This window comes from Pygoscelis adeliae, unplaced genomic scaffold (assembly GCF_000699105.1).
Source record: "Pygoscelis adeliae isolate BGI_AS28 unplaced genomic scaffold, ASM69910v1 Scaffold342, whole genome shotgun sequence".
NCBI classification, from domain to species: domain Eukaryota; kingdom Metazoa; phylum Chordata; class Aves; order Sphenisciformes; family Spheniscidae; genus Pygoscelis; species Pygoscelis adeliae.
In genome coordinates, this window is record NW_008824437.1 from 99,858 (window position 1) to 124,224 (window position 24,367).

Consider the following 24,367-nt stretch of genomic DNA (forward strand, 5'->3'; position numbering starts at 1 on the left):
CTGCCGGGCAGAAAAGGACCTGGGGGTGCTGGTCGACAGCCGGCTGAACATGAGCCGGCAGTGTGCCCAGGCAGCCAAGAAGGCCAACGGCATCCTGGCCTGTATCAGAACTAGTGTGGCCAGCAGGAGCAGGGAAGTGATCGTGCCCCTGTACTCAGCGCTGGTGAGGCCGCACCTCGAATACTGTGTTCAGTTTTGGGCCCCTCACTACAAGAAGGACATTGAGGTGCTGGAGCATGTCAAGAATGACTTGAGAAGAGGGCAAAAGACATTGGCACATCTCGGCATGCACATTAAAAGCAAGATGACATCTTTCATAAGTGCCCTAAAAACATTTTATTAGGGTCCAAATTTATGTGGAAAATAATGTGGTACTAATAAACAAAACTAATATTACTGTGAACAAGAGCACATCTGTGAACTAAAGTGTTGTAATGGTTAAGTTGTCAACTGTAGTTTGTCACCTCCTGCTTTCAACCATCTTTGTGCTTGAGGATTGATTGATAGATGGCAAATATGATGCCAGTACTTTCTGAGAATTCCAGATCTGGGACTCTGCATACTGCTAAGCCTGATGTCTCTATTGGACACTTTGATAGAAATTGTAATACAGAATTAGTGGACACATGAGTTTGTCCGATATACTGGGGACAAGGCTTTTTTATTTTTCTTTTGAAGTCAATGCTTCACAGTCCATATGCTCCACATACTGAAGTTCTTTGAAGATGTGAAGAAACACTTGAAGGAGGGAGATGGTGAAAGTTTTTCTGGATTCAGAGGAACATTGAACAAGATCAGAGAAGAGAGGTTCAGTGGGGGTTACTAAATACATAGAATGCACCTCTGTTTCAAGGTATCTCATGCTATTTGTGACTGGGAGAGTGGGTTGGGAGGTATTTTGTGTGCTTGCTCTGTTCTCTAGGCGTCCTATTTTGCTTACTGTATGTGGCCACTCTATGAGTATAAACTCATAACAACTTTTCTCTGCAGACTGTATCATCGGTGAAATCTTATCTTAGTTATGATATAAGACTCTCTGCTTTTAGATTATGTTAGTGAAGTTAAGTAAATTTAGGTGAGCAGGTGCCCACCTGGGAAAGCATTGGACGTGCTGCATAATGGTCACTGAAAGAAAGAAGAGTAAATGAGCATTAAAAACACACTGTCTTAAATATTTTTGAAGAAGATGCATCCTAACAAGTACTAAGAGATAGACAGGAGCTGGATCCTCTGAAGCAAAAGGTGTGAAGTAAAAAGCATCTATTTTTTACGTTCATGGAGTAGTCATTAACTTTTTAAGATGTGGGTTTGTATTAGAACTGTTGGTGCAAGCCAGGTTTTATTTTTGTTTTATGTTTGTATGTTCACGCATTGATTCTTACATCAAACATTTCAAAGAGGCACTTCAAAATGTGAGAGTGCATGTAACGTGGTGTTATAATTTTGAGACAATCAGTGAAAACATACAGCCCCTTCTAGCACATTTGGTTGTTTAAATCTGTATTATTATCTCCATTATACAGAAAATGGCTAAACCGCCTAATAATTCTCTCTCCAGTTACCAAGCTTAAGTTGTATGTTGTGTTGGCCTTTCTTCATCTTTTTAAACCAGTTTATGAAAAAGTAAAAGAATTTAATTTGTATGAAGCAGGAGAAAGGGAGAGCAAAGCCTGAAACGTCTGAGTAACGTGGGCAGGGGGTGAGTAGTGTATAATAACTTGCCATATACTTGCTCTGTAGAACAGCATTTTTTCTTGATGTCATTCATAAAGCTGTCATACCCACACCACGATAGAGAAATACTTCCCTCTACAAATTTTACAATATTTTGCAAGCTTGTTTGACAAGGCACATGACAGGTCTATCAAAACTGGGAGTCTCCTGTGACAAAATTCAAGACAAGTGGCAATCCTGTAAATGGAAAAGGTGGAATTTATGTATGTCAAAAGCAACCCCATTTTTATTTAAATTTCTAAGAGTCATCTTATAATTTTTCCTTCTCATTTTTCTATCTGTAGGATTTGAAATATTAAAATGAGAAACACATTGAAATGCTGTCTAGCTGTATGTACTATGTTTTTATATAATCTTACTCGAACACTTTCTCGTCTTATCCTTGGATCTCTTCCTTTATCTCATTTAATTGGAAAGAATTAAACTGGAGCAAAATTAAGAAATAAACTTTAAAAAAATCTATTTCTTGTATTTTTCCCTCAAAATATTAGAGGCTTATGGTCAGTGAAACAGATGGCTAAAGCCTGACCTGCAGACTGCTGTATGCTGACAAAGGCTTGTGAGTTCTTCTGCTTGAACAGGTGCTCTAATGAAGCCAACTAAAGAAGAGCAGAGAAGCAAAAGGCAGTGATGGACATGGAGGCCATAAATCAAGCACAGATGCTACACTGCAATGCCTGAGGACATGAACGATTTATTTTTATTAATTGAGGGTATATTTAGAATGGTGCGTGTTGTCCATGGTACTTTCTCAGTGTAAAGTGGTGAGGTGGGAGCACCTGTCGATTATAATACTTAAAAAGGCATAGTCATTCACCTGTGTTATACAACCCAGCACAAATGTATTCAGGTAAGAGTAGCTGTAGGCTATGTTGCTCTACAAGGGTATGGCTGGGCAGCAGAGAAGGCTAGAAGGTCCCTCCTTGCTGTGTCCTGGCTGCTGCGTGCTGAGTTGTTCTGAACCTTCTGGAGGGGAAGAGATTTTTCCCTTCGGGGAAGCGGGTCAGAAGGCTTGAGAGGGAAAGAAGTTTTGCAAGTGAGGGGTGAGAAAGGGAAAAAAGGAATGGCTGAAAGGATGGGAGCTCTGCCGTCAGGAAGCCTAGACGTCAGCAGCCAGGGAGACTCATGTGAATAGCAAGAATCGGATCATCAGCTCTCTCTGGTGACAGAATGGACCGTATCTACATTAGTAAGTAATGTGGCCAAAAAATGCAGATTTTTAAAGTGAAACAGTTGCTGCTAAGGATAGGATGTCTGTGGTACCAATGCTTTTGAGGAGGGATGGGGGATTTTATTTTAGACTGTCTCTAATCTGGTATTATGGACTTGAATGCCTAGTAGCGGATGAAGTACACCTTCCAATTTAGTATCACAGAATCATTTCTGTTGGAAGGGATCTCTGGAGATGGTCTGGTTCAACAAACCTGGTCAAAGCATGGTCAGCTAGAGCAGGTTACTCAGGGCCATGTCCAGTCAGATTTTTAGTATCTGCAAAGATGGGCACTTCACAAGCTCTTCGGGCAACCTGTTCTAGCATTTGCCTATGCTAACAACGCTAAAGCTCTTCCTTATGATTATAGGGAATCTTCTGTATTTCATTTGTGCCCATTGCCTCTAGTCCTTCCAGTGGAACTCACTGAGAAAAGCCTGGCTCCATCTTCTTTGGTCCCTCCCATTGGGTATTTATACACATGGATAAGATCTCCCTGAGCCTCCTCTTCTTCAGCAGAACACTCCAAGCTCTCTCAGCCTCTCCTCGTATGATGGATGCTCAAATTCCTCAGTCATCTTCATGACCCTGGGGTGGACTTGCTCCAGTATGCCCATATCTCTCCAGTACTGGGGAGCCCAGCACTGGACACAGCACTCCTGAGGGTCTCAGCAGTGCTGAGTATAGGGGAAAGATCACCTCCCTTGACCTGCTGGCGATATTTCCTAATGCAGCCCTTCATAATTCACCCTGAAATAAGTTTGTATGCTTCAAGACCACTCCACAATGTGAACAAAGACTGAGTAAATAAGAACAAGTAGGAGATTGACCACAAAAGGATCTTCCTGATCCAGACAAACCAAATCCTGAAAATGCACCCATAAAGACCAACAGTGGATTGTGCAGAGTTCACACGAAGTCACCAAGGTGGACTGATAGAAAATGTGAAAGAATATAGTAGGCAGGGGGAGCTTATTTACAAAGCTTTTAAAATTCTGTCTCTTTTTTTTTTTTTTTTTAGGAGATTGACCTCTCAGAAAATTGTAACTTCTAAAAGGTGGAAAGAGAGGCTTTTAGGAGAGAGAAGTCTAGATAAATCTATCTCAAAGTTTTGGCTGACTTGAGGTCCCATCATAATTTTGTGGTTAATTTTATCCTGTGGTATTTTAAACCTGGATATTTTCTTTTTAACATTTTGGGCCTACTGCAGTTACCTTGGCACAATTTTAATACCAAATATTTAAAATATTACATATAACTCTAATAATTCGCATTTTTCAGAACTCATTTGGATTTCTTGTCTGCTTTGGAAAAGTTAATTTCCTTTTTTAAATCCATGTAGCTTTTCTCTGATACGGGTTGAAAGCAGATAGGTTGTCTTAGGCAAACAATTACAAATCAACCCTCAAGCAGAGTCCTTAGGAGTAATTTACACTTTTCCTATATTAAAGCTGCCAGGCTTATATATTTAAACTGAGTCCTTATGTGTCTTTATTTCAATAGGAAAAAGTTACCCTCATGTTACCTGGTAAAAATAGATCATAAGTTGCCAAACAGATTGTTTACCATTTGTTGTGATAAAATTAAAAAGTTAGAGATGGACAAGAACACTTGATTCTTTATAATCTTATTTTTTTAAAGCAGGGTGTGACACTTGTCATATAGATGCAAGAATATGTAGTCAACCATTTATGCTTCATTGTTGCTTGACTTTGAAAGCAAGTTTTGACTACTATTTGTCTTCTATTAAAGACAGTGTAATACAAATTTATTGGTAAACAGTTCTTGACTTTTAAATGTTACAGCTCCTAATTGTATTCAGTAAAAACCTATGTGTAATAGAACACGGATGTGTAATACTCAGTGTTCATAATTTCTTCTGGTACGTAACTAAAAAGAATGAGTCTGTGAATCGAAGGGAACACATTTTTTAGCAAATAAGAAGTTGAATCATCACCTGATTTTAATCATTTAGCTTAAAAAAAGTGGAAGCGGGCATAGGAGGACTTCTGAATGGCTGAAATTATGTATTTTGATACCTTAAATAACCAAATTAATTTTCGTGTAATTACTCCTGTCTTTTAAAAAAAACACACCAAAACCCCCCAACAAACTAAAGAGAAAAAATTTGATGTGGTTTTGAATGAAGCAGAGCACCATCATTCAGGTTGAATCAATTTGAATAAAAAAACAAAATCAGCATTCTATCATAATTCTTTTAATTGCCCTTTTTTTGTGCGTCTCTTTTTTGTCTCAAAACTTTGTATTCCATAAAGATTTTCCAAGAATAGGATACTGGATTTCTTTTGACAATTGACTATTGCGTAATCAAATGGGATCATGCCAAAAATTATTCCGGACTTTTAGCCAGTGTTGCTGCAGTAACTGGGAAGTAGGCGGCCTCCTTCCATGCAAGTGCACCAAGCAGAGTGTCCTGGTTTGCTGTGGGAAGTGAGTACGTAGCACAGGATGGAGCGGGTCAGGGCTCTATTCAGTTCCACACATGGCACCCTCTTTGAGTCCCGTGGACTTAGTTTGCTTTCACAGGACTGCTCAAAATAGGCTTTAGTCAGTGGTTAGTTAGAATATCCTTCTTTAGGCTATCAGATATGTTTTGTACATTTTCAGAAGTATGGGAAGGTGTCTAACCCTTTTCTTTAAAATTAATCCCTGTGCATTTCATTGTGTCTCATGCAGTAGTTTTGTCATTTGAGTGACAAATGGGATGGATAGATGTTTCAATTTTTGTTATCGTGATTATATTAATTTGCATTTATATGGTTTTTACATTGTGCATACATTAGCTTGCCTTTTGGTGAAATGATTACTAAAGTGTCTACCAAAAAAGCCAGTAATTTACTAAGATTTGCAAAAATGAGTTTATAAGGCATTCTTCTTGTTCATTTTACAGAAATCACTACATTTACAGTTACGGCGTATTTTTAAGGCTGTTAAAATTTAAAAGAATACTTTTCTTCATTTCAAGACAAATAGGAGCATTATGATGATATTTAGCAGTAAGCCATAAAACATGTATTCTAAATATCATAATTCTGTAAGAAGAGGTAGCTAGAGGATGTCAGTGCATTGTCTAACCAGGAACACGACAGGATTATTGAGTTGGAACTTTTAATAGATATACACAAATAGAGTTCTATGGAGAAGAAACTTTGAGATTGTTGCATGTTCTCTGATGAGGTCTCATTTTTCTTTTCTCTAGGTAAAAACAAGTTGTCAAAGTTGGGTGTTTGTTTGTTTGTTTGTTTTCCCGAATCAGTCAGTCATTCTTAAACAAGGTGAAGACAAAATCCACCCACGCATCAGTTGTAAGGGAAAGAATTATTGTTCAATGTATGTTTATATGAAATAGTTTTTCTATATAAGCTGCTAAGAATTAGCACTCTTCCCAGTTATCTGATTTTGGTTGTTTTTTCCCATAGTGCTCTTATTTCTGTAGAACTTAATGGATGGTCAAGTGGAATTCACAGAAGCAGGATGGTTTTGTCTTAGGATTTATTCAAGTATGAGTAACAGTTGGAAAATTCATGATTATTTGTTTTAAACCTCTGAAGTTATGAGTCACTGTTTGGGAGTTTCCTGCTGCATATTTATGAAGTTCTCTGAATGAGCTGACTCAGTGTGTTTTTTAAATAAGCATTTGTAATCCTTTTAAATGTGTGCTAACCACTTAGATTGGAAATCAAGTTAGCATCCCTAATAAAATCAAAATAGCGATTTACAGATCAGGCACCAGTACCTTATATCTATTTATATATCTATAATATTTCATAGAATGATAGAATATCTCAGGCTGGAAGGGACCCATAAGGATCATCGAGTCCAGCTCCCTGCTCCTTGCAGGACTACCTGAAACTGAACCATATGACTAAAAGTGTTGTCCAGACGCTCCTTGAATATGTATGTATTTGTATTTGTATATGAAATGTGTGCAAAAATTGTGCAAAAATTTTTTGAATTTAATAATTTGTTTCGGTCAGTTCACCACTGGGGATCCCTAGAGAGTAAAGTGGTCACACAAGAAAGAGTTTTTTGCTGAAATTTTATTTCTGAATCTGTTGATGAATTCTCTTGTTAATGGTGAGTTATGATGTAATAGTAATGACCTCCAGTTGACTTTTGAGAATGTATTTTGTTGGAGGGGGAAAAACCAAAAGTAACAACACATTAAGCCTTTTTTAAAATGTTACTTTTATAGGCTGTTCTGTTACTTTTAGAGCATAATTGATCTATGTGAAGAATACAGATGTGTAAGTAGTGGCAGCTTGAAAACAGTGATGGTCCAAGTGTTGTCCGAATTACGAGATCATGCTCAGAAATCAATAATAACAGCATATTGCAGACTAGTCCGATGTACGCTATATTTCTGATAAAACATTTTGTGATGCCTTTTGTCTGCTTTAAGACCTTTGCCTTTGTAAAATTTGTCTATTTTCGTTGTTACATCACAGAATTTTAAGTGTATTCTCAGCCTTCAGGAATCCTTAGTGCAGGTAGGACTTGGAGCGGACAACAGTGCTGGAGTCTCTTGGCATGGACCGTGTTTACCTGGCTGAATGACGGCAAAATGGGATCAGTGAAGAGAGGAAATGAATTTTAGTGTCATCTGTACTTCTGTTTCATATCTGCAATTATCTTCTTGTGTTTACTGAAGAGCTAAGTCCAAATTCCCTATGTTGAGGAAAAACATTTGAGGAAATCACATAGTGAGTTTATTAAAACATACAGTTCTCTTAATAATGTGAGTGAATGCTTGGTTGCTTGGCATATTAGCTTTCAGATAGCATGCCCAGTGAAAGAAAGCAGATACATTAGAATGGAAAGCATCGCTGTTCTGCAACTCTAGGACCTGATTTCTGGCAAAACTATAGAACAAATTTAATTTCTGAAGCGTTAATCCCGGAAAACTAATTTCACTATTTTTTTATTGTGTTAGTTTTTATCATCAAATTAAGGAGTAGGAATTTGCAATATTCATTCCATATAAAACTCATTAAATCAGTGATAAATTTAGCTCAATAACTTTACTGATTTTGAAAATGATTGTGCTACTAGAGCCTCTATTTCCAACCCAAGTAGCAGCTGAAAAATCTGAAGTACTCAGTCTCCCATATTTATATGTTAATGGCTATGCTGAATAAACAGATCTATTGATTAAGTTGTTCAAACATTCCTGTTTTAAAACCTCTTTCTTCACTTGCTCCTACTTTTGAACAATCACTTAATTGGGCTTATCCCTCCTAATCACAGGAATTCCTGAAAAAAATGAGGATTGTTTAACAGAAGAATACCAAAGAGCTCTCACGTAAAAATCTGATCACTGAGTTTCAAGGATCTTTTATTTGTTATTAGTCGATTTTTTTCTGATTTGCTGGATGCATTATTTCTTTTTAAGGTACTTCAGCTATTGCAGAGGAGGATTTGTTTTGTCCTTTGAGGGTGTGAGTATCATTTTTGTTTAGAGTACAATACAGCGATATTATGAATAAAAAGTATACGAATAGTGAATGGAGCTGGGTTCTTCAGGAGGCCATTTTGAACAGTGAATGGATTTATAGAATCATAGAATCATAGAATCATTAAAGGTTGGAAGAGACCTCCAAGATCATCGAGTCCAACCATCAACCCAACAAGATTTGACATCTTCAGGAAACCATTTGTACTTTTTGTGTGCCCTTTGTATGGGATGGATTTGTGTGCTGTAAAATAGAAACTCTAGATTTTGCTTGCTTGAGTAATGGTGATGGTCTTGGACCTGTGTGAGATCATACACCCGTAGGGGAATGCATGTGACTATTCCTTCTTTGTCTGGAAAGTGACTGCTGACGGTCAGCAGTGCTTGTATCTAAGTTGACGGAGGTAAAACCTTTGAGGCAGTTAAGAGCATGCATCAGCCACTTGGGTGTTCGGCTGCAATAGTACTGCCCTGGAGGCCTGGGTGCAATTTGCCTTTAATTAAAGAAAGCAGAATTCTGTGATTAATATTACAAGAAGAATTATGTATTATATTTCCTGAATATTTCCAGAGGGGAATTGAACTCTAGGAGGGAATACTGTCCAGAGGAATAATGCGGTATACTCCTATCTTTCTCCTGTCTTTTGGAAGTAACAACTTGTGTTCTAGATAAAAAATGCACACAGAATAACTTGTGAATGTGTGGCTGAAATAGCCAATTAGCAAGTGCAGAGTTTAATGCAAGATGAATGCTCTTCAGTAAAAGATTGCTGTATATCGTATTTTATCTGTTTGTTAGAATGACCTTTGATTCACACCATTAATGCGGAATGACTATAGCATGCCTGCCTTTAAACTTAATATAGAATCATAGAATTCTTTAGGTTGGAAAAGACCTTTAAGATCATCCAGTCCAACCGTTAACCTAACACTGCCAAGTCCACCACTAAACCATGTCCCTAAGCACCACATCTACATGTCTTTTAAATACCTCCAGGGACGGTGACTCAACCACTTCCCTGGGCAGCCTGTTCCAGTGCTTGACAACCCTTTCGGTGAAGACAACCCTTTCTGCTCACATCTCCATTCTCATTATAAACACGGCTATTTTTAGCTAGCACAGATTCAGAATATGCCTTGTAAGCTTAAGGGGGATTTATTGAGCTCCTGTGTGTATTCACTAGAGGTTCCTTGTTGAAGCTTACTGATTTAGGACTGGGGAAGGGTAAAGTGTACTATTTAATTCCTGGCATATGCCTGCGGAGCTATATTTAGCTTCAGCTACTTGTCATTGCCATTGTGCTATTTTTACAAAGGGATGCAGCAGTTTCATTGTTCAGGGGCTTAACTAGACATAAATGTAGATGGATGAGCTAGATAAACATTGGTGTGCTGCAGAAATTGCTACTGAAAGTCGGTGTGTATGCAGTAGGTGTACTTGAGTAAAACTGCACCAGAGCATGAACACAGCAGGCACCTTGTTCAGCAGACTGGTTGTGTAAATTCACCTGATTAACACATGTGCTAAAAGTTATATTTAATTTTGCTTTAGACTGATTAAATAGTTTAACAGGAATAACAGTGTGGGCTTTGTTTGTATTTGTACATAAAAATTACTGCAGTGGCACAATTTGTTTCATAGCTTAATCAGTTATTAAGAATTTTATCATAGCTTTTGTAGTTGCCATGTATATTTTTAATGGAATACAGAGGAAAAAAATTAGTATGGAGAATGCTTGCTGCAGTTCGGTCTTAGAGGATGATTACATATGCACTACAAGATGATTACATATGCATATCCTTTTTATAATGCATGTATCAGGGCTCTTGCTGTCAATTACTATACTGTTTGGTGCTTTAAGGAACAATATCTACTGGGAGAGTCTCCTTTTCCTATTTGGGGAAAATTAGGAATTCTACCTTGATCAATTAAGTATTCCAGTAGATTTAGATTTGCTTCATGATTTGCATTCAGAGAAATGGATAGGTACTTTCTGTCCTTTCTTGGCTGTTTAATTTCTCCTTAAAAATACAGAATTTATTTTTTAGCTAAAAAAAGAAAAAAGAGAGTTGTTGTGTCATTTATAAAAATACAGAAAACCTAAAGTATATTTTCTGTATCAGAAAATCAGACAGGTTAGCCGTAAGTGAAAAGATTAATATTCTCCAGTGAGAGAGAGCGAGCAATGAATAGATCTTTCTGCAAAGACTAAATTATTTTCAGTTTTGGAATAATACTCAGCTCGAAATAAACCTTGTGAAGTAAAGGCTTGGTGCTCTCTTTATCACAAACGGCATACTCCACTTCTCCTCCCAAATGTCCTTTCAATACCAGGATTTCAAATAAAGGAAGGTCTAAGTGTTGGAGGGAATGATAGGTTCTTCATGAAAGGAAGAACGATCTTCATGATGCTGAAGATACCGGCATCCAAATCCCTGTGGTCTGAGTTTTGCAGTAAGAGACCAGTCCAAAGAGTCAATGCGAAGAAACGTGTATCTCAGAAACCATAAAGTATGTCGTGAGAGCATTCAGATTTCAGTAATGCTGTTCTTTGCTTAGCTCTCATCAACAGGGAGTAATAGAAACATGATGCTAATGACATTTGATTGGAGGTTTTTTTCTATTAGAGTGGAGATTTTTGTCCTCCCAAGGAGAACTACAGAATCTCTAACTAGTCAGCAGTTTCTCTGCTTTTCCTCTTTAGTGGTGTGGGGTTGTATGTTTTTTTCTTTTATCCTCCTGCGAACAAGTGGGCAGGAGGATATTCAGCTTATGTACATAAGGGCACCTGTTGCTTCTCCCAACGCTGCTCTTAAGCCTTATTTTTTTATACAGACTTTATCCTTTAAGCCTGATTTTTGTACAGACTTTATCCTTTGCCAGGTTACCCTGTGAAATCATGGACTGTAGACCCGATGGGAGAAGGAAGCAAAAATCACAAGTATTTGTCTTTTGTTAGACTATTGTAAATTAAAGCTCAAGAAAGTGCTAATTTAAATTAGTTTTGATAGCCAAATCAATACATAGGCAGAGTTGTGTGCATTTCTAAATGCCAGGACTGAATTTTTTCATGAGAACAACTCTAAGCATAGACACAGTCTCTGCATTCACAAATTGGTCCAAGGACTGGAAGCTTGAAGTATTTGAGTCCCATCTTCCTTGGTTTCAGCTGCGTAGGCATCTCCATTTCCCTCCCAATGCCCACATTCTGGTCTTTCCCTGAAAAAAGACTCAACTGTGTTCAATGTACTGCATTTCTGTATGAACTGTGTTGCTGGAGCAGCATATCCCACGTGCTTGGATTCGAAAGCTTGCAGTCTCCAAGACTGGACCTTTTTGGGTTTGGTCCAGTAATGCCTAGGCCAGGTAATTTTGATAGTAAAGATGGGAAATTGAGGTATAGAGCCACATATAGAAAGAAGGATAAAAAATTTAGTCTAACTAACTAGGGCAAAAAAAATCTACCCCACTCTGTGATAACTGTGTGCTGTGCGGATGGGGGTAAACCACGCAGCTTCTCAGCGTGAATGAAGGTGAGTGAGTAGGACTGGCCTGAGGCAGCAAGGAGCAAAAGAGGGCTTGAATGTACCATTTGGAGCCATGGTCTGCAGCCTGAAGCATCACAGAGGCCCTGCGGGGCGGTGTGAGTACGCAGCCCTGAGGAGAGCTCAGCCTCACGGCCCAGAAGCAGCGAGGAAGCTATGGAAGGGCAGAGGCCAGGAGATGCCACCAGCACTGCATCGCTGCTGCACTCACGGAGCCAAGGCTGTGGAACGCCATCTGCGTCAGCAATGCTGGCACTCTGAGCACGCATTCGGCTGGCCATCTCTTTGCTGTTACTAGCATATTTATTGCCAGGGTTACCTGCTGCTGCTGAAAAGTGTGTGGTTAATTTGAGAAACCATTTTCTCTTTGTTACTGCCAGATAATTTAATTAGTTACACTTAGGCAGCTGAAATTCCTGATCCCTGATTTATTACACAATCCTCAAAGCTCTTAAAAGAATTTAAGCATGGCACCCAATAGAAGAAATTAGGAAGTTAATTTTGTAGAGAGAGGATCTCTGGTGCCTTTTGCGAGATGGAACTGATGAACTAGTACATTTTTATTTCTCTTTATTACTGATGAATATCACTGCCCATCAGAGTTGAATATGGGAGTGGAATGGTCAGAGAAGGAGAGGAAAGAAGGAGGGAGGCAGAAAGAGAATTTAACAAAAATAGGGTTTATAGTCTGTTTAAGGAAAAACAAAAAAAAACCAAACCTGAAAACAAAAGGCATCCAATGAGAAAAGGGACTAAAAGTCAGAAAGAATGGCTAAGCACGCATGAATGCATGGAGCATGTCCCGCTAACGCTAATTTGTGTGAGAAGCAGGAGATCAGGAGCGTGATGAGATTTGGGAAGAAAACATGTTTACTGTTGGGCAAGTAATCTGATTTTTTTTTTTTTTTTTAAATGAAGGTATATTTGAAGATTACACACCTAGAATAAGTTATTTTTCAAATTTCAAGCCCTAATCCCTTGAGAAATTATACTCATTAGTAAGAACTGTTTTCTATAAGCAGTTCAGAAACTAAAATGGAAAGATTATATTCTGAATTTATATATTTTTAGTCTGGTCTTCAATATCTTAATGGGGAGCCTGCAATGATACATTCTGGTATTTCTTCACAGTTATTGCAGTCAGTATCTGCAGAGTCTCAGGAGCAAACTGCCTGTAGCTAAGTACTGGCATTTCATCTTGTATTAAATGTTGAGATCTACTTAGTGTCATTTTTACTGTACTAAGGGAATTTAGGAAAGACCTGAAAATGCAGTATATGTGAGCCTTTGTTACAAAGTATGAAATGTTAATTTAATTATGGAAAACACTGATAATAAATATTTCAGAAATTAATGTTCCAGTTTGGAAAAAACCTGAGGACAAATCTTGCTTTGCTATCTGAAACACAAAATGCAGCATGTGTGGTGGTGCAATATTGTAAGAAGAAATATTATAAAACAGAATTGTCTGGTTCTTCCAGCAGCAAGATACACACAGGGATAAAATCAGAGTTATTGCTATTGTTAGTAAAATTGCTTAGGAATAAGGAAACAAAGAATAAACAAACAAATCTGCTAAGCAAAATAGATGATGTAAGAATTAAACCCAGGAGCTTCTGACCTGAACTGTTTCCAACTGTGGATTTTACAAAACCAAAAATTCAGATGCACAAAAGTATTTTTCAGCAGTGGGGAGGAAAGAATACGAACATTTTATTGATTGTGTACTCATTAACAATATATCACTATAAATTTGAGTTTCCTGACTACTAATTCACCTACTGAGTATATCGTTCTTATTGTTGGTAGTTTCTTTGTTGATTATATCTAATGTTGCTGTTCAGTAATCATTCCTGTTTTTTAAAAGAAAATGACTCTTTTAATGTTTTTGATATCTTGAAGGATTTTTTCTTAAAAGTCTAATTATGAGAGTTGCTAATATTCAATTAAGCTAAAATTTTGTGTTCTTCTGTGGAATGTTTATTGTCCTTTACATACAGCATATAATGATTACATCTCTGCAGGTGGATTCTTATATCCTTGAGTTATAGTTACCGTAACATACTCTTGGTCTAAGCCAATTTTTTGAGCTAAAATAGTGTTCTTTGCTACATAGAACTTTGAACAGTTTTTTGGGGTAAAGCTTCTTGACTCTGGTAGTCAGTCAATCTCCTTACTTGAGAACAAGCATACAGAAAGGATTGAGCACCATATTTAACTTCCCAGCACAAGAAATCCCCTTCATCACTGCTCTTTCCCCCTTATTTATATGTTTCTTGTGTCATTAGCTGTTTTTGGGGAGCTGTTCTCAATCAGTAATGTTCTAGCTTCTGTGTAAGTAGCAATATTCTGTAGAATTATATGGAAATTCTCTAGATTTTACTCTCTACTTCTGGGTAGGAAGTACTACAGCAGTAGTTCAGTAGAAATAATTGATCTGAGTTGTAGATTATAATTGTTTGAATTGGCAATTAAAAATCAGTATATGAAAGGTATTACTGTTCAGACAGAGTCACCACTGAGGGACTGGCAGAAGAGTACTAACTGTTGTCATTTAGTTAGGAAACTTTAATGCCAAATGTTTTGCTTTTCATTAGTGGCATAGTGTTACTCAAATAGCAGTTCTTTTCTAATTTTGCTTTTAATTCTGTTGTGAAAGTGAATATGGGAAGGATTTCCATGAGCAGACTGGAGAGCATGAGTTTTTTTAAAAAAACCTGGTACCTGCTCTATGCAGAAAATATGTTTGAGGACAAAATGCGTGAGAGAAACCAAAATGGTAATTTTCTGATAGTTTATCTGCAAAATATTTCTTGTCAATATAGTAGATGGTATTAATGTCTGGTGCCGTTGGTTAAGAGTCTTGTCATCTGGAACTTACACTCAGAAACACTTTCATTTTCTTTTCTTCATCAATAGAAAGAAGGACCAATGAAGTAGTAAAAAATCTATCAAGCCAAAGCCATCGTATAGGTTAAACAATTTATCCATATCTTTACTATTGAGTTTCCAGAATGCAACTCTGCTTAAAAACAAGAATCCCCCGCCTAGTCCATAGATATTTTGAATTCCAGATCTGTTCAGTTAACAATAGGCTTCTTTTCCTGGCTGCCCTGCCCCTGTACTCCATCCTTCCTTCCTTTTAAATCTATCAAGCCAAAGCCATCGTATAGTATGTTCGTAGCGACACCCTGCCATTTCTTTTTGGTCTGCAGTGATGCAGTTTAGAGAAATCTAATACATTCTTTTGGTATTTGTAAAGATGAATAGCACCTGCAGCTCAGTCTGTTATTTGTGTAGGTTTGACAAGGCCACTGGAGTAAGTATACAACATTATTTAAATCAGGGGCTGTGGCATTTGGACCATGCTCTGCAGGTGCTGTGGAAGAAAATGGTAAATTGTTTTAAATTGGAGCTTATGAACGTGTAGGATTTTTTTGCTATCCTAGAGATAGAAAATCAATCTTTCATATTTTATGTGGAGTCCTTTCCAAGGTACATGTGCGTAGAGGGGCTTAAAGGAGATTGAATTTGGGGTTTTTTTACATCCTGTTCATATTATATGAATCCGAAGCAATAGAACTTTCTCTGATCACCTGAAGGCTTCTGAAAAAATTACTTCCTTCGGTCATACTCCCCCACTACACATACGTCTACACTCCTGATGTAAAGTCTGCCTGATGTTTTATCTTTGTGTGCGTGTGTATGTTCCTAGGAAGCCTGCAAATTATCATGGCCAGAGAAAGAATATAGGTTTGGGTGTTCTGTGGTTCTCAGAGAGATTCAAAATCTCTTACATCCCCAGTATTAAATGTCCCCAGTTAGATCGTACATTTTGGGGGAGAAGAGATGTCCTCCTGTTGTCTAGATTAATAGAAGACCATTAGGTTTTCTTTTGCCTGTTCTCTAGTGTGGGGTGTGGGGGACACGCAGGGTCATCAGCAAGTTTTCTTTGACAAATTCCTCACTACAACAAGGACCAAGGTTATGATGATGCCCTTAAACTCTCCTGCTCATCAACGGCGCATAACGGTTGTATTTTTTAGCCTTTTTCTGGAGGTTTTTCATTTGGAATTGGATGTTAGGAAGGGCTTTGCATGTGGAATGATAATGCTCCGTGACCTTTCAAACTAACATTTATTACATGTTTACCTGTAATTATATGGGACTGGGCTTAATAAGGCAGCCTTGTGCCATGGTCCTACGTAGAATGAAGCATGGATCCACACCACAGTAGCTTTCCCAAGCAGGATACTGAGAGTTACAGCAATAATACAGAACATACATAGCTAGAGTTTTCACAGATTACCTAAGTGAAATTTAAGTCCGTTCTCACTTTACGATGTAAGTAGTGTCAGATCCCTGTGCTTGTGGAGTTTAGCTCTGATTTTTATTAAATAGTCCAGCTGGTTAATTAGAATGAAGTATGTTTTGAATGGGTTTGCACTTTTTTATTTTTGTGTTTAATATTGATTAGCTTTCCTGACATAACATAAACTTGAGTTCATTAACTACAAATTAGGAACTGACATAAACAAAGTAGACGGGTGTGTCCAGAGTGTCCAGTGAAGGTTTTTATTTGTATTATAAGGTGACTCTCATGAATTTTAATGACCCTAAATTAGGAATTGGAGTTAGCCCACTTTACTTAAAAGCAAGCTGGAAATAGGCAAAACATTTAAGCATGCACATGCAGCAAAACATTAAACTCTTGATTTTGGGATCCTTTAAATCACTGGATTGTGGTTATTTTAAGAAATTTATTGTATCCATGTTTCTGTTCCTTCAGCCAGACTTAGAAACAGAATGGTATCACACATAAATTTTTTCCTAAGTTAGAAAATCCTTAGATTGTTCCTTAGAGCTTATGAAAAAAATTAACAGGTTTCATAAAACGTTTTGTAGATCTTCAGTTGAAAGGGAGAGTACTTTTAACTGTCTGAGGATTGATGACATCTGATAAATATAATTGGTTTCCTGGATAAGTTGTTGACTTGATGTTTGGGGTTTTTTGGCTTTGTTTTGTTTTGTCTGTCTCTACCTCTGTCCTTGCTCTGAGACTTGGCAATAGCAGGTGACTAGGGGCCAGAATAAGAGCTGAGAAGGGAATCCAGTGACGCTTCCCAGATTCTCACCTTGCTTCCAGCAAATTATATTTCAGGAATACAATGAAAGAAGAGGTGGTGTATAGTCTCTTTGGATGAGTCAAAGGTTTGTTCTGAGCTTGAACACTGATGATGACATGGGGACTGGTATGCTGGGAAGCTTCCCACGTGCTGTTCATTAAGGAAAAAGACATAGAGCCCAAAATTTCATCACAGAAGTAAAGGCTCAGTACTACTGAGAGTAATAAGTGCATAAGACTAATGTTAAAGAATCATCCCTATTTTTAATACTTGCTAACCAATCATGTTCTATAAAATGAACATCAAAGAAAGACAAGGTTCATGCACTAGATCCAGTCAACAGTGTTGTTTTAACCTGTTAGTTAATGGAGATGAGCGTATGTTTACAGTGACTTGTTAAGAGACCGTATGCTTTTTGTTTTGTATAATCTTTATCTGTTCACACTCAAAAACTTGAAAGGTTTTCCATTTGATTCTGAAGGTAATGAAGTGGTGAATATTTTTCAGGGGTATGAAAGAGCATATAGTTTAATAAACCCTAAACTCTTCTAAGCAAAAATAAGCCCTTCATTTTTTCTATGTTAAATGTGGTATGGAGAGGAATTATATAAAGGGAGTCCGGCTGACTTTGTTCTGTACTCCTTAGTTTTTGAAAGATTAGGAAAAAAAAAGCAACTGTTTACATAAGATGCAGTTATTTGTTAGATTGCCTTTTTTCTTGAGATAATAGAATGAATGAGTTAGGAAGGCAAATTCTTGAGGGCATAGAAACTTTGTTGGTAAATCACTTCTATGGTCTAATTTCACTGAACTTGTGAAATGCACAGTAAAGAAACATAGCTAATAAGTAATTTACTTTTATTTCTCTAGACACTGGAAGCCATTTTGAATTTTAAGTACTCTGGTGGACCAGGACATGTTGAAGGATATTACAGGAACCTTTCACTAGGCCTTCATGTAGAAGTAGAGCCATCTGTTTTCTTCACACGTGTCAGCACCCTTCCAGCAACAAGGTAAGCCTTGTTTTGACTCTTGTATATTTGACTCATTGTCTCTATTATATTGGCTATAACTTAAAGACCATGCTGGAAACTTTCAACATAATCATCAACATGTAGGTAAAGAATTATGTGAACAAATTTTCAAAATTCCTCATTTAGGAGTTTAGCCTCTTTTAACTGCAGACTATGATTAAAGCAACCCATGTGCATTGGACAATTTCTGAGGTTCAAACATTTTTTCATGATGGTTTGTTTTACCAGGGACAGGAATCTCTTGTTTATTGTAAAATTTGATGACTTCTTCCTATATTTCTTTGCTGTTGTGGTATGTTGTGCATTACATTGTTTCGTGTTTGTCTAACAGAATCTTACCCAAAATGCTTGTGTAAATGGTTGTCTTTGGATGTGAGGAATAAATTGTAGTCATTCTCTCCTTTGGTGCTTACTTTCTCTTGTAAGCCACAGAGTAGTTTCACATATTGTAGTGAGTTTTAAAAATCATGGCAACATGTAATGGTGATCAAATGCCATAATTACTAAAATCTGATTGCCTAAAATTCATCAGCAACTAAGTAGAATAAGTTTTCATAATTATTTGTTTTGATAAAATTGTCTTTATTTGCTGCTAAATACACAGTTCCTATTCTGTATGTTTTTATCAAATTTATATTGCTTTACGTACTGCTTAAGCAAAGCAGCTTTTGCAAAAATGAATTCTGTAAGTTAATGATTTTACTGATCCTTAATCAACAATGTTTTGTTAATGTAAGTTCACCTATGCTAGTAGCTAAATACTCTACAATCTTCAAATATTTGGGGTGTATTCAAACTTGGGCAATTCCAGAGGTGGCCTTTGAATAGCTGTCATTCAAAAGATGAATAAATGAGCTTGGGTTTGTTGGGAAGAAAGAAGATTGAGAATGGACTTTGTTTCAGTGCATAAGTACTTCTGAGGTATAAATATCAAGGAGGAGGAAATACTCTTTTAGATGAAGGATGAAGTTAGCGCAAGAAAAAATTGTTACAAATTGGATGGGAATATGCTTTTATTAAAAATTCCGTTGTAATAATCAGCTACCAACTACCAAAGTAGCGGGATTATTGAAAAGAAAGCCAGTGTGCATAGTGGGAGCAAGCATTTTGTTTGGTTTGAAGTCTGAAATTATTTCAGTGCAATTATGTAATACTACTACTACTAATAGTTGAGAGTGAACTTAATTGATCCAAGAGATTCCTACTGGTCCTAGGACCTTTTTCATGACAGACTTCAGAAATAAAACCCAAAGATAGGCAAGAATGGAGTGTAAGTCTAGGAGATATTTGGAACATATTTCATTTTCAAAGGAAAGAAATGAGTCACCAGTATCATACCATTGCAAAAATGTCAAAGGATGGATGGACAGCAACATAGCTTGCAAAACATGAAGTGTTTCTTTTGTTCCTGTGAAAAAAAGAAGTAAAGGCGCAAGAAAAGTTGCCATATCTAGTTTGGGGCTCCAGCATGGAGAAACGTGAAGAAAAGTGGACAAGTTGGAGAAAGTCTAGAGCAAGAAGAGTGATAAAATATGACTTTTTTAAAGAATTTAAAGAAATTCTTGGTCTTGCTGAAGCCGAATAGAGGACTGATAGAGGACTTAAGTTTTCAATTACATAAATGGCACTGCCAAGAGGATAGGTGTCTGTTTTTCACAGCAGGTAATACAGTAAATAATGACCTTCGCATATAGCAAGGGGATTTTAGGTTAGGCAAAGATAACGAAACACTGAAATAGTTTTTGTAAAAAATGTTTAAAAATGGGACGAACAAGATTGTCTCAAGCTGATTTTTTTTTAATGATAAGGTTGTGTCCAGCTGTTCTAAAAGAGACCTAAAACTGTATGGCTTTATTGGTAAGCAGGTTTGTCAAGCATTTTGCTGCTTGAAAGTGTAGCATAATAGGCATAATTTTATTCTTTTAGGAACTGCTCTAGTAAAGTAAATCCAATCATAGACTCATAGAATAGTTTGGGTTGGAAGGGACCTCTAAAGGTCATCTAGTCCAACCCCCCTGCCGTGGGCAGGGACATCTTCAACTACATCAGGTTGCTCAGAGCCCCCTCCAACCTGACCTGGAATGTTTCCAGGGATGGGGCATCCACCACCTCTCTGGGCAACCTGGGCCAGTGTTTCACCACCCACAGCGTAAAAAATGTCTTCCTTATATCTAGTCTAAATCTACCCTCTTTTAGTTTAAAGCCATTCCCCCTTGTCCTGTCGCAACAGGCCCTGCTAAAAAGTCCCCATCTTTCTTATAAGCCCCCTTTAAGTACTGATAGGCCGCAATAAGGTCTCCCTGGAGCCTTCTCTCCTCTAGGCTGAACAACCCCAACTCTCTCAGCCTGTCCTCATAGGAGAGGTGTTCCATCCCCCTGATCATTTTTCTGGCCCTGCTCCAACAGGTCCGTGTCTTTCCTGTGCTGAGGGCTCCAGAGCTGGACGCAGTACTGCAGGTGGGGTCTCCCCAGAGCAGAGTAGAGGGGCAGAATCACCTCCCTAATGCTACCTGCGAAGTCAGAACACAGTATCTGGAACAGCTGTTTGCAAAATCCCAGGAACCTTATTAATGTTGTTCAGAGTTTCATCCCTGCAATGGCACATTCTTCGGCCTTTGTAAGGTTTTCAAGGTTTAATAAGCAATCTCTATCAGCCTGGAAGTACCACAGCATCTACTTTAAATAGTTTTCAAGAAGATTCATTATAGAGGTTAAAATACTCAGTTGGCATTTATTATTTGCATGCATAGTCCTCTTCATTCAGTGTCAAAAATGTCCTTTGTACTCTATGTATACTTTTAAATGGACGGCACAACTGCTCTTTGGTTCACTGCAATTACTGTCCTATAGTCACAGAGTAGCTTGAGTGTGAAGCTGCGAACCTTCCATAAAAACTTCAAATACAACATGATGCTTTTATTTGAAACTCTCTTGTTGGTAAGCTGGCTTTTTGTGCTAGATTTTCCTGGCTGTGTTTTGTGTAAGACAAGGTTATCCTACTCCTGCCTTGTCAATCTATTCTTAGGAATTTACTGTGTGAGGAAAGTATTTAATCCCAAAATCTTTAAAAATAGATTGAGGCGCTAATTCAAAGGTAGAGTTTCTGAGTTGTTCAGCTGTGTAGTTTCACAAGTCCTATAGCAGCAGGTGCTATATATAGTGTCTCCAATTCAGCCCAGTGCTTCAGCTCATATTGTATGCATTTGCTTCATTCTTTGCCTGTTCATCATACCGATCAGCATTTAAGTCAGTGTAAACTTTATTTTAAATGATTTGCTGATTGGAGATGTAGTTAAAAATGTGCCTGCTTTTAATTAGGGTGCCAAAAAGCTTTAGTGAGTTGGGGGAAAATACTGTAATATTTAAATTTCTTTCAGAAATGTTTTATTGCAAGACCTGTCAAAAGACTAGTCAAATCTTTTTTTTCTTACATTAGGTATGTATTGTATGCTAAGTCATGAATGCATTTTGTTTTTAAGTGCTTCTTATCTCTTGCTGTTTGTTCTATACTATTAGCTTTAGTGATCAGTAGCAGCATTCCTTTACTCCTGTGCTTCCCCGTGTTGATTCTCCATCAGAAGTCATGTGTCATTCGATATTATGTTTTAGAGTAAAAAATAGCAGAAATATGTCATCTTCCAATCTACTAAAGATAAATATTTGCCACTAAATGAAACAAAGTTTGTTTTTTGACTGTTGATCATCTCTGCCAATATCTGAGATTCAATGACAGCAAATTATAAGTCAAATTTTGTACTTTTACTTGCTCTGTTCAAGTCTTGAATCTGATTTCCTTTTGATTTACAGCTAGAGATTTCATTGCTTAAATTCTGTCTGAGGCACTGAGCTATTTTTGTTTAGTCATTATGAGAAACTGTTTTATAATTTACTTTCTCAGCTGTCATTTCAGAATGAAAGTTATCATTGCTTTCATTTTCTGGATTCAATTTTTTCCCTTTCTTTTATGTTTTTGCTGGTTTTATTTTACATTTTACCTCCACAAAAGTAAGAAACAATAGCTTACTAGCTGCTGGGCTTAAAAAGTCAAAGCAAAATAAAAAACTGGACATTTACTGAAAACAACAGGAAAAATGTTAATGAAATCACTCCCCTCTCCCCAGTTGTAACATAAAAAGTGTGGTTTATGTTAAAATCTTCCCAATGTAATTGGTATTTCTTTTATTTAGTTGCTTGAGCAAATATGCATGGGAATTATCACTGAAACAGCTGGGGATTTTGGTTTGGTTTTTTGTTTTTCTAAATATCTAGCCAAAATGATGTCTTCCATTCATGCACAGGTTTCTGCTTTATAGCGAGAAGTTTCATTAACTGCATCTTCAGTATGTCTTAAGGTGTGTTTAATCCTGACAAGAGGTCCTTTTAACCTTTTGTCTGTGCTCGTCTGTAGAGGCGTCTGTGGTTAGCTTGATGCAGCCCTTAACATGCTGCAGTGCCTAATCTGTTGCCTAATTCTGATTCAGATAGCAGCTCTGCTGTCGGAAGAGATGATGTTCTGTCAGTAAACGGACGTAATCTGCTCTGAGGTTTTTCACTGGGTATATCAACCTATGCTCACTCAGCTACCTGCATCCGAAAAGACTGGCAGAACAGCCTTGTGCTGGGAAATTGTTTGCCTCTGATCATGTTACCTGTAATCCTTGATTCTGCTTGTTTGTGCTTGCCTGGAGATGGTTGTGCATCACAGGACAATCAAGAATGTAGGTGTTTAAAGCAGCCCAGATATAGGGTATAAGAGATAATGAGTTAATGTTGAAAGTTTTCCCAATCTGACCTACAGCTCAGTGACCTGCAGATCACTGAAGTCTTAAAGGGCTTCAGGGATCTACCTGCTTGACTCTTTATTTACCATAAAATGCAGATAAATCTGTAGAGTTAAATTGTATTCATTGTCATCTGTAATCGAGCATACCATGTTAATTGATTCCTTATCATGTCTTAGCCCCAAAACTACTGGTGCGATTCCAGGCCTCAAAGCAGTTCAGTTACCAGCAGATTATAGACTGCCAGCAGAGATCCGATGATCTGATCTTAGACTGCCAGCAGAGATCTGATGCTAACGGTTCAGTGTAAGGGAAACATTCTGTTGATAGTTTCATGTGATACACCTCTTCATTTTGACATACTGTTAACTCTAAGAAAGTCTTCCGTTGAAGCTTGTGCTAGCTAGATTGTCTTGAACTATCTCCTTTATACGTGTTGATTCTCTCAAAGGCATTGTCTGCCAGTTTTGGCGGGCACTGAATGTCCTTCCTTATTGCCTTTATCAAACAGCAGAGAGCATGAAAAAAATGCCAGAAAAAATACTGCTTCACTCCACGTTTGGTAAAAATTCAAGTAAGGCGTGCTCTGCATGCTGTAAGGTGCCTGTTGGTCTCCTTGTGTCCCTTGCCATTATGCCATCAGTATAAAAGTGTCTTAAATAAGAGCCGTCTCCAAAGGTTGGAAAATCTTGGTCTTGCTTATTTCAAAGGTGGTGAGATGGTCTGAATTTGTAGATAAAGTCAATCCACAGTGCAGCAGGGATGCTGCCTTCACTTTTGGGCAAAGTTCAGAAGCCAGATATGTAAGAATATTCTTACCTGTAAATTCTACAAACTCAAGATGATGAACAAGGTAAATTTTTTAATTTTTTTGAGGCAGCGGAGTTTTCTTCCTATCTTAAAACCACCTTACAGCTGACAAGAAATCAGCTGCAGATCTCTTTTAGCAAGTGCAGAGGCTTAGACTCTGTTCTTGTAACTGAGTCGGAGAAAAAAAAAAGGAACTGCAGCAGGTCTGACACTGTTAAATTCAAAGTGTCAGTTCATCTAACTGTAGGTTCAAGTTAATTTTCCTTTGTACCATTAATGTATATCATTAATGAAATATTTTAACTTTGTAAAGAAGGTATCAGTTCATAATAAAGCCCGCAGCATGCTCCCTAGTCTAAGACCTTTCATTGTTTTGTATTTAATGGTAGGATCCAGTTTTTCCAATGTGGTTTCACCAAGTGTTTGGAGACTGAAAAAAACCAATCTTGACTATGTTGAGGGTTCTCAGGAGATCCTCAGGTTGGTGGGTAGAACTTTGGGTCTTAGTGAAAGCAGACATAATTTTCAGAATTTCCATTCAAGTTTCCAGGGTTGCCCACATTTTCACTACAATAAATTGCAATACAGCCACTTCAGCAGTGTCAGGTTTGGGTTGGAAATCCTGATCATTATATATTTACATATCATACAAG

At 37.6% G+C, this 24,367-nt stretch overlaps 1 protein-coding gene across 1 annotated transcript in view; it reads left to right on the forward strand.

Moving 5' to 3' along the window:
* Positions 1 to 24,367, forward strand: part of LOC103914317 (trafficking protein particle complex subunit 9-like) — a gene marked incomplete at its 5' end in the record, with an annotated part of 462,978 nt that overhangs the window by 97,475 nt on the left and 341,136 nt on the right. The window contains one exon of the mRNA XM_009320933.1: positions 17,960 to 18,102. Coding sequence (XP_009319208.1) covers positions 17,960 to 18,102 — 143 coding nt within the window. The remainder of the gene's footprint in view (positions 1 to 17,959; positions 18,103 to 24,367) is intronic.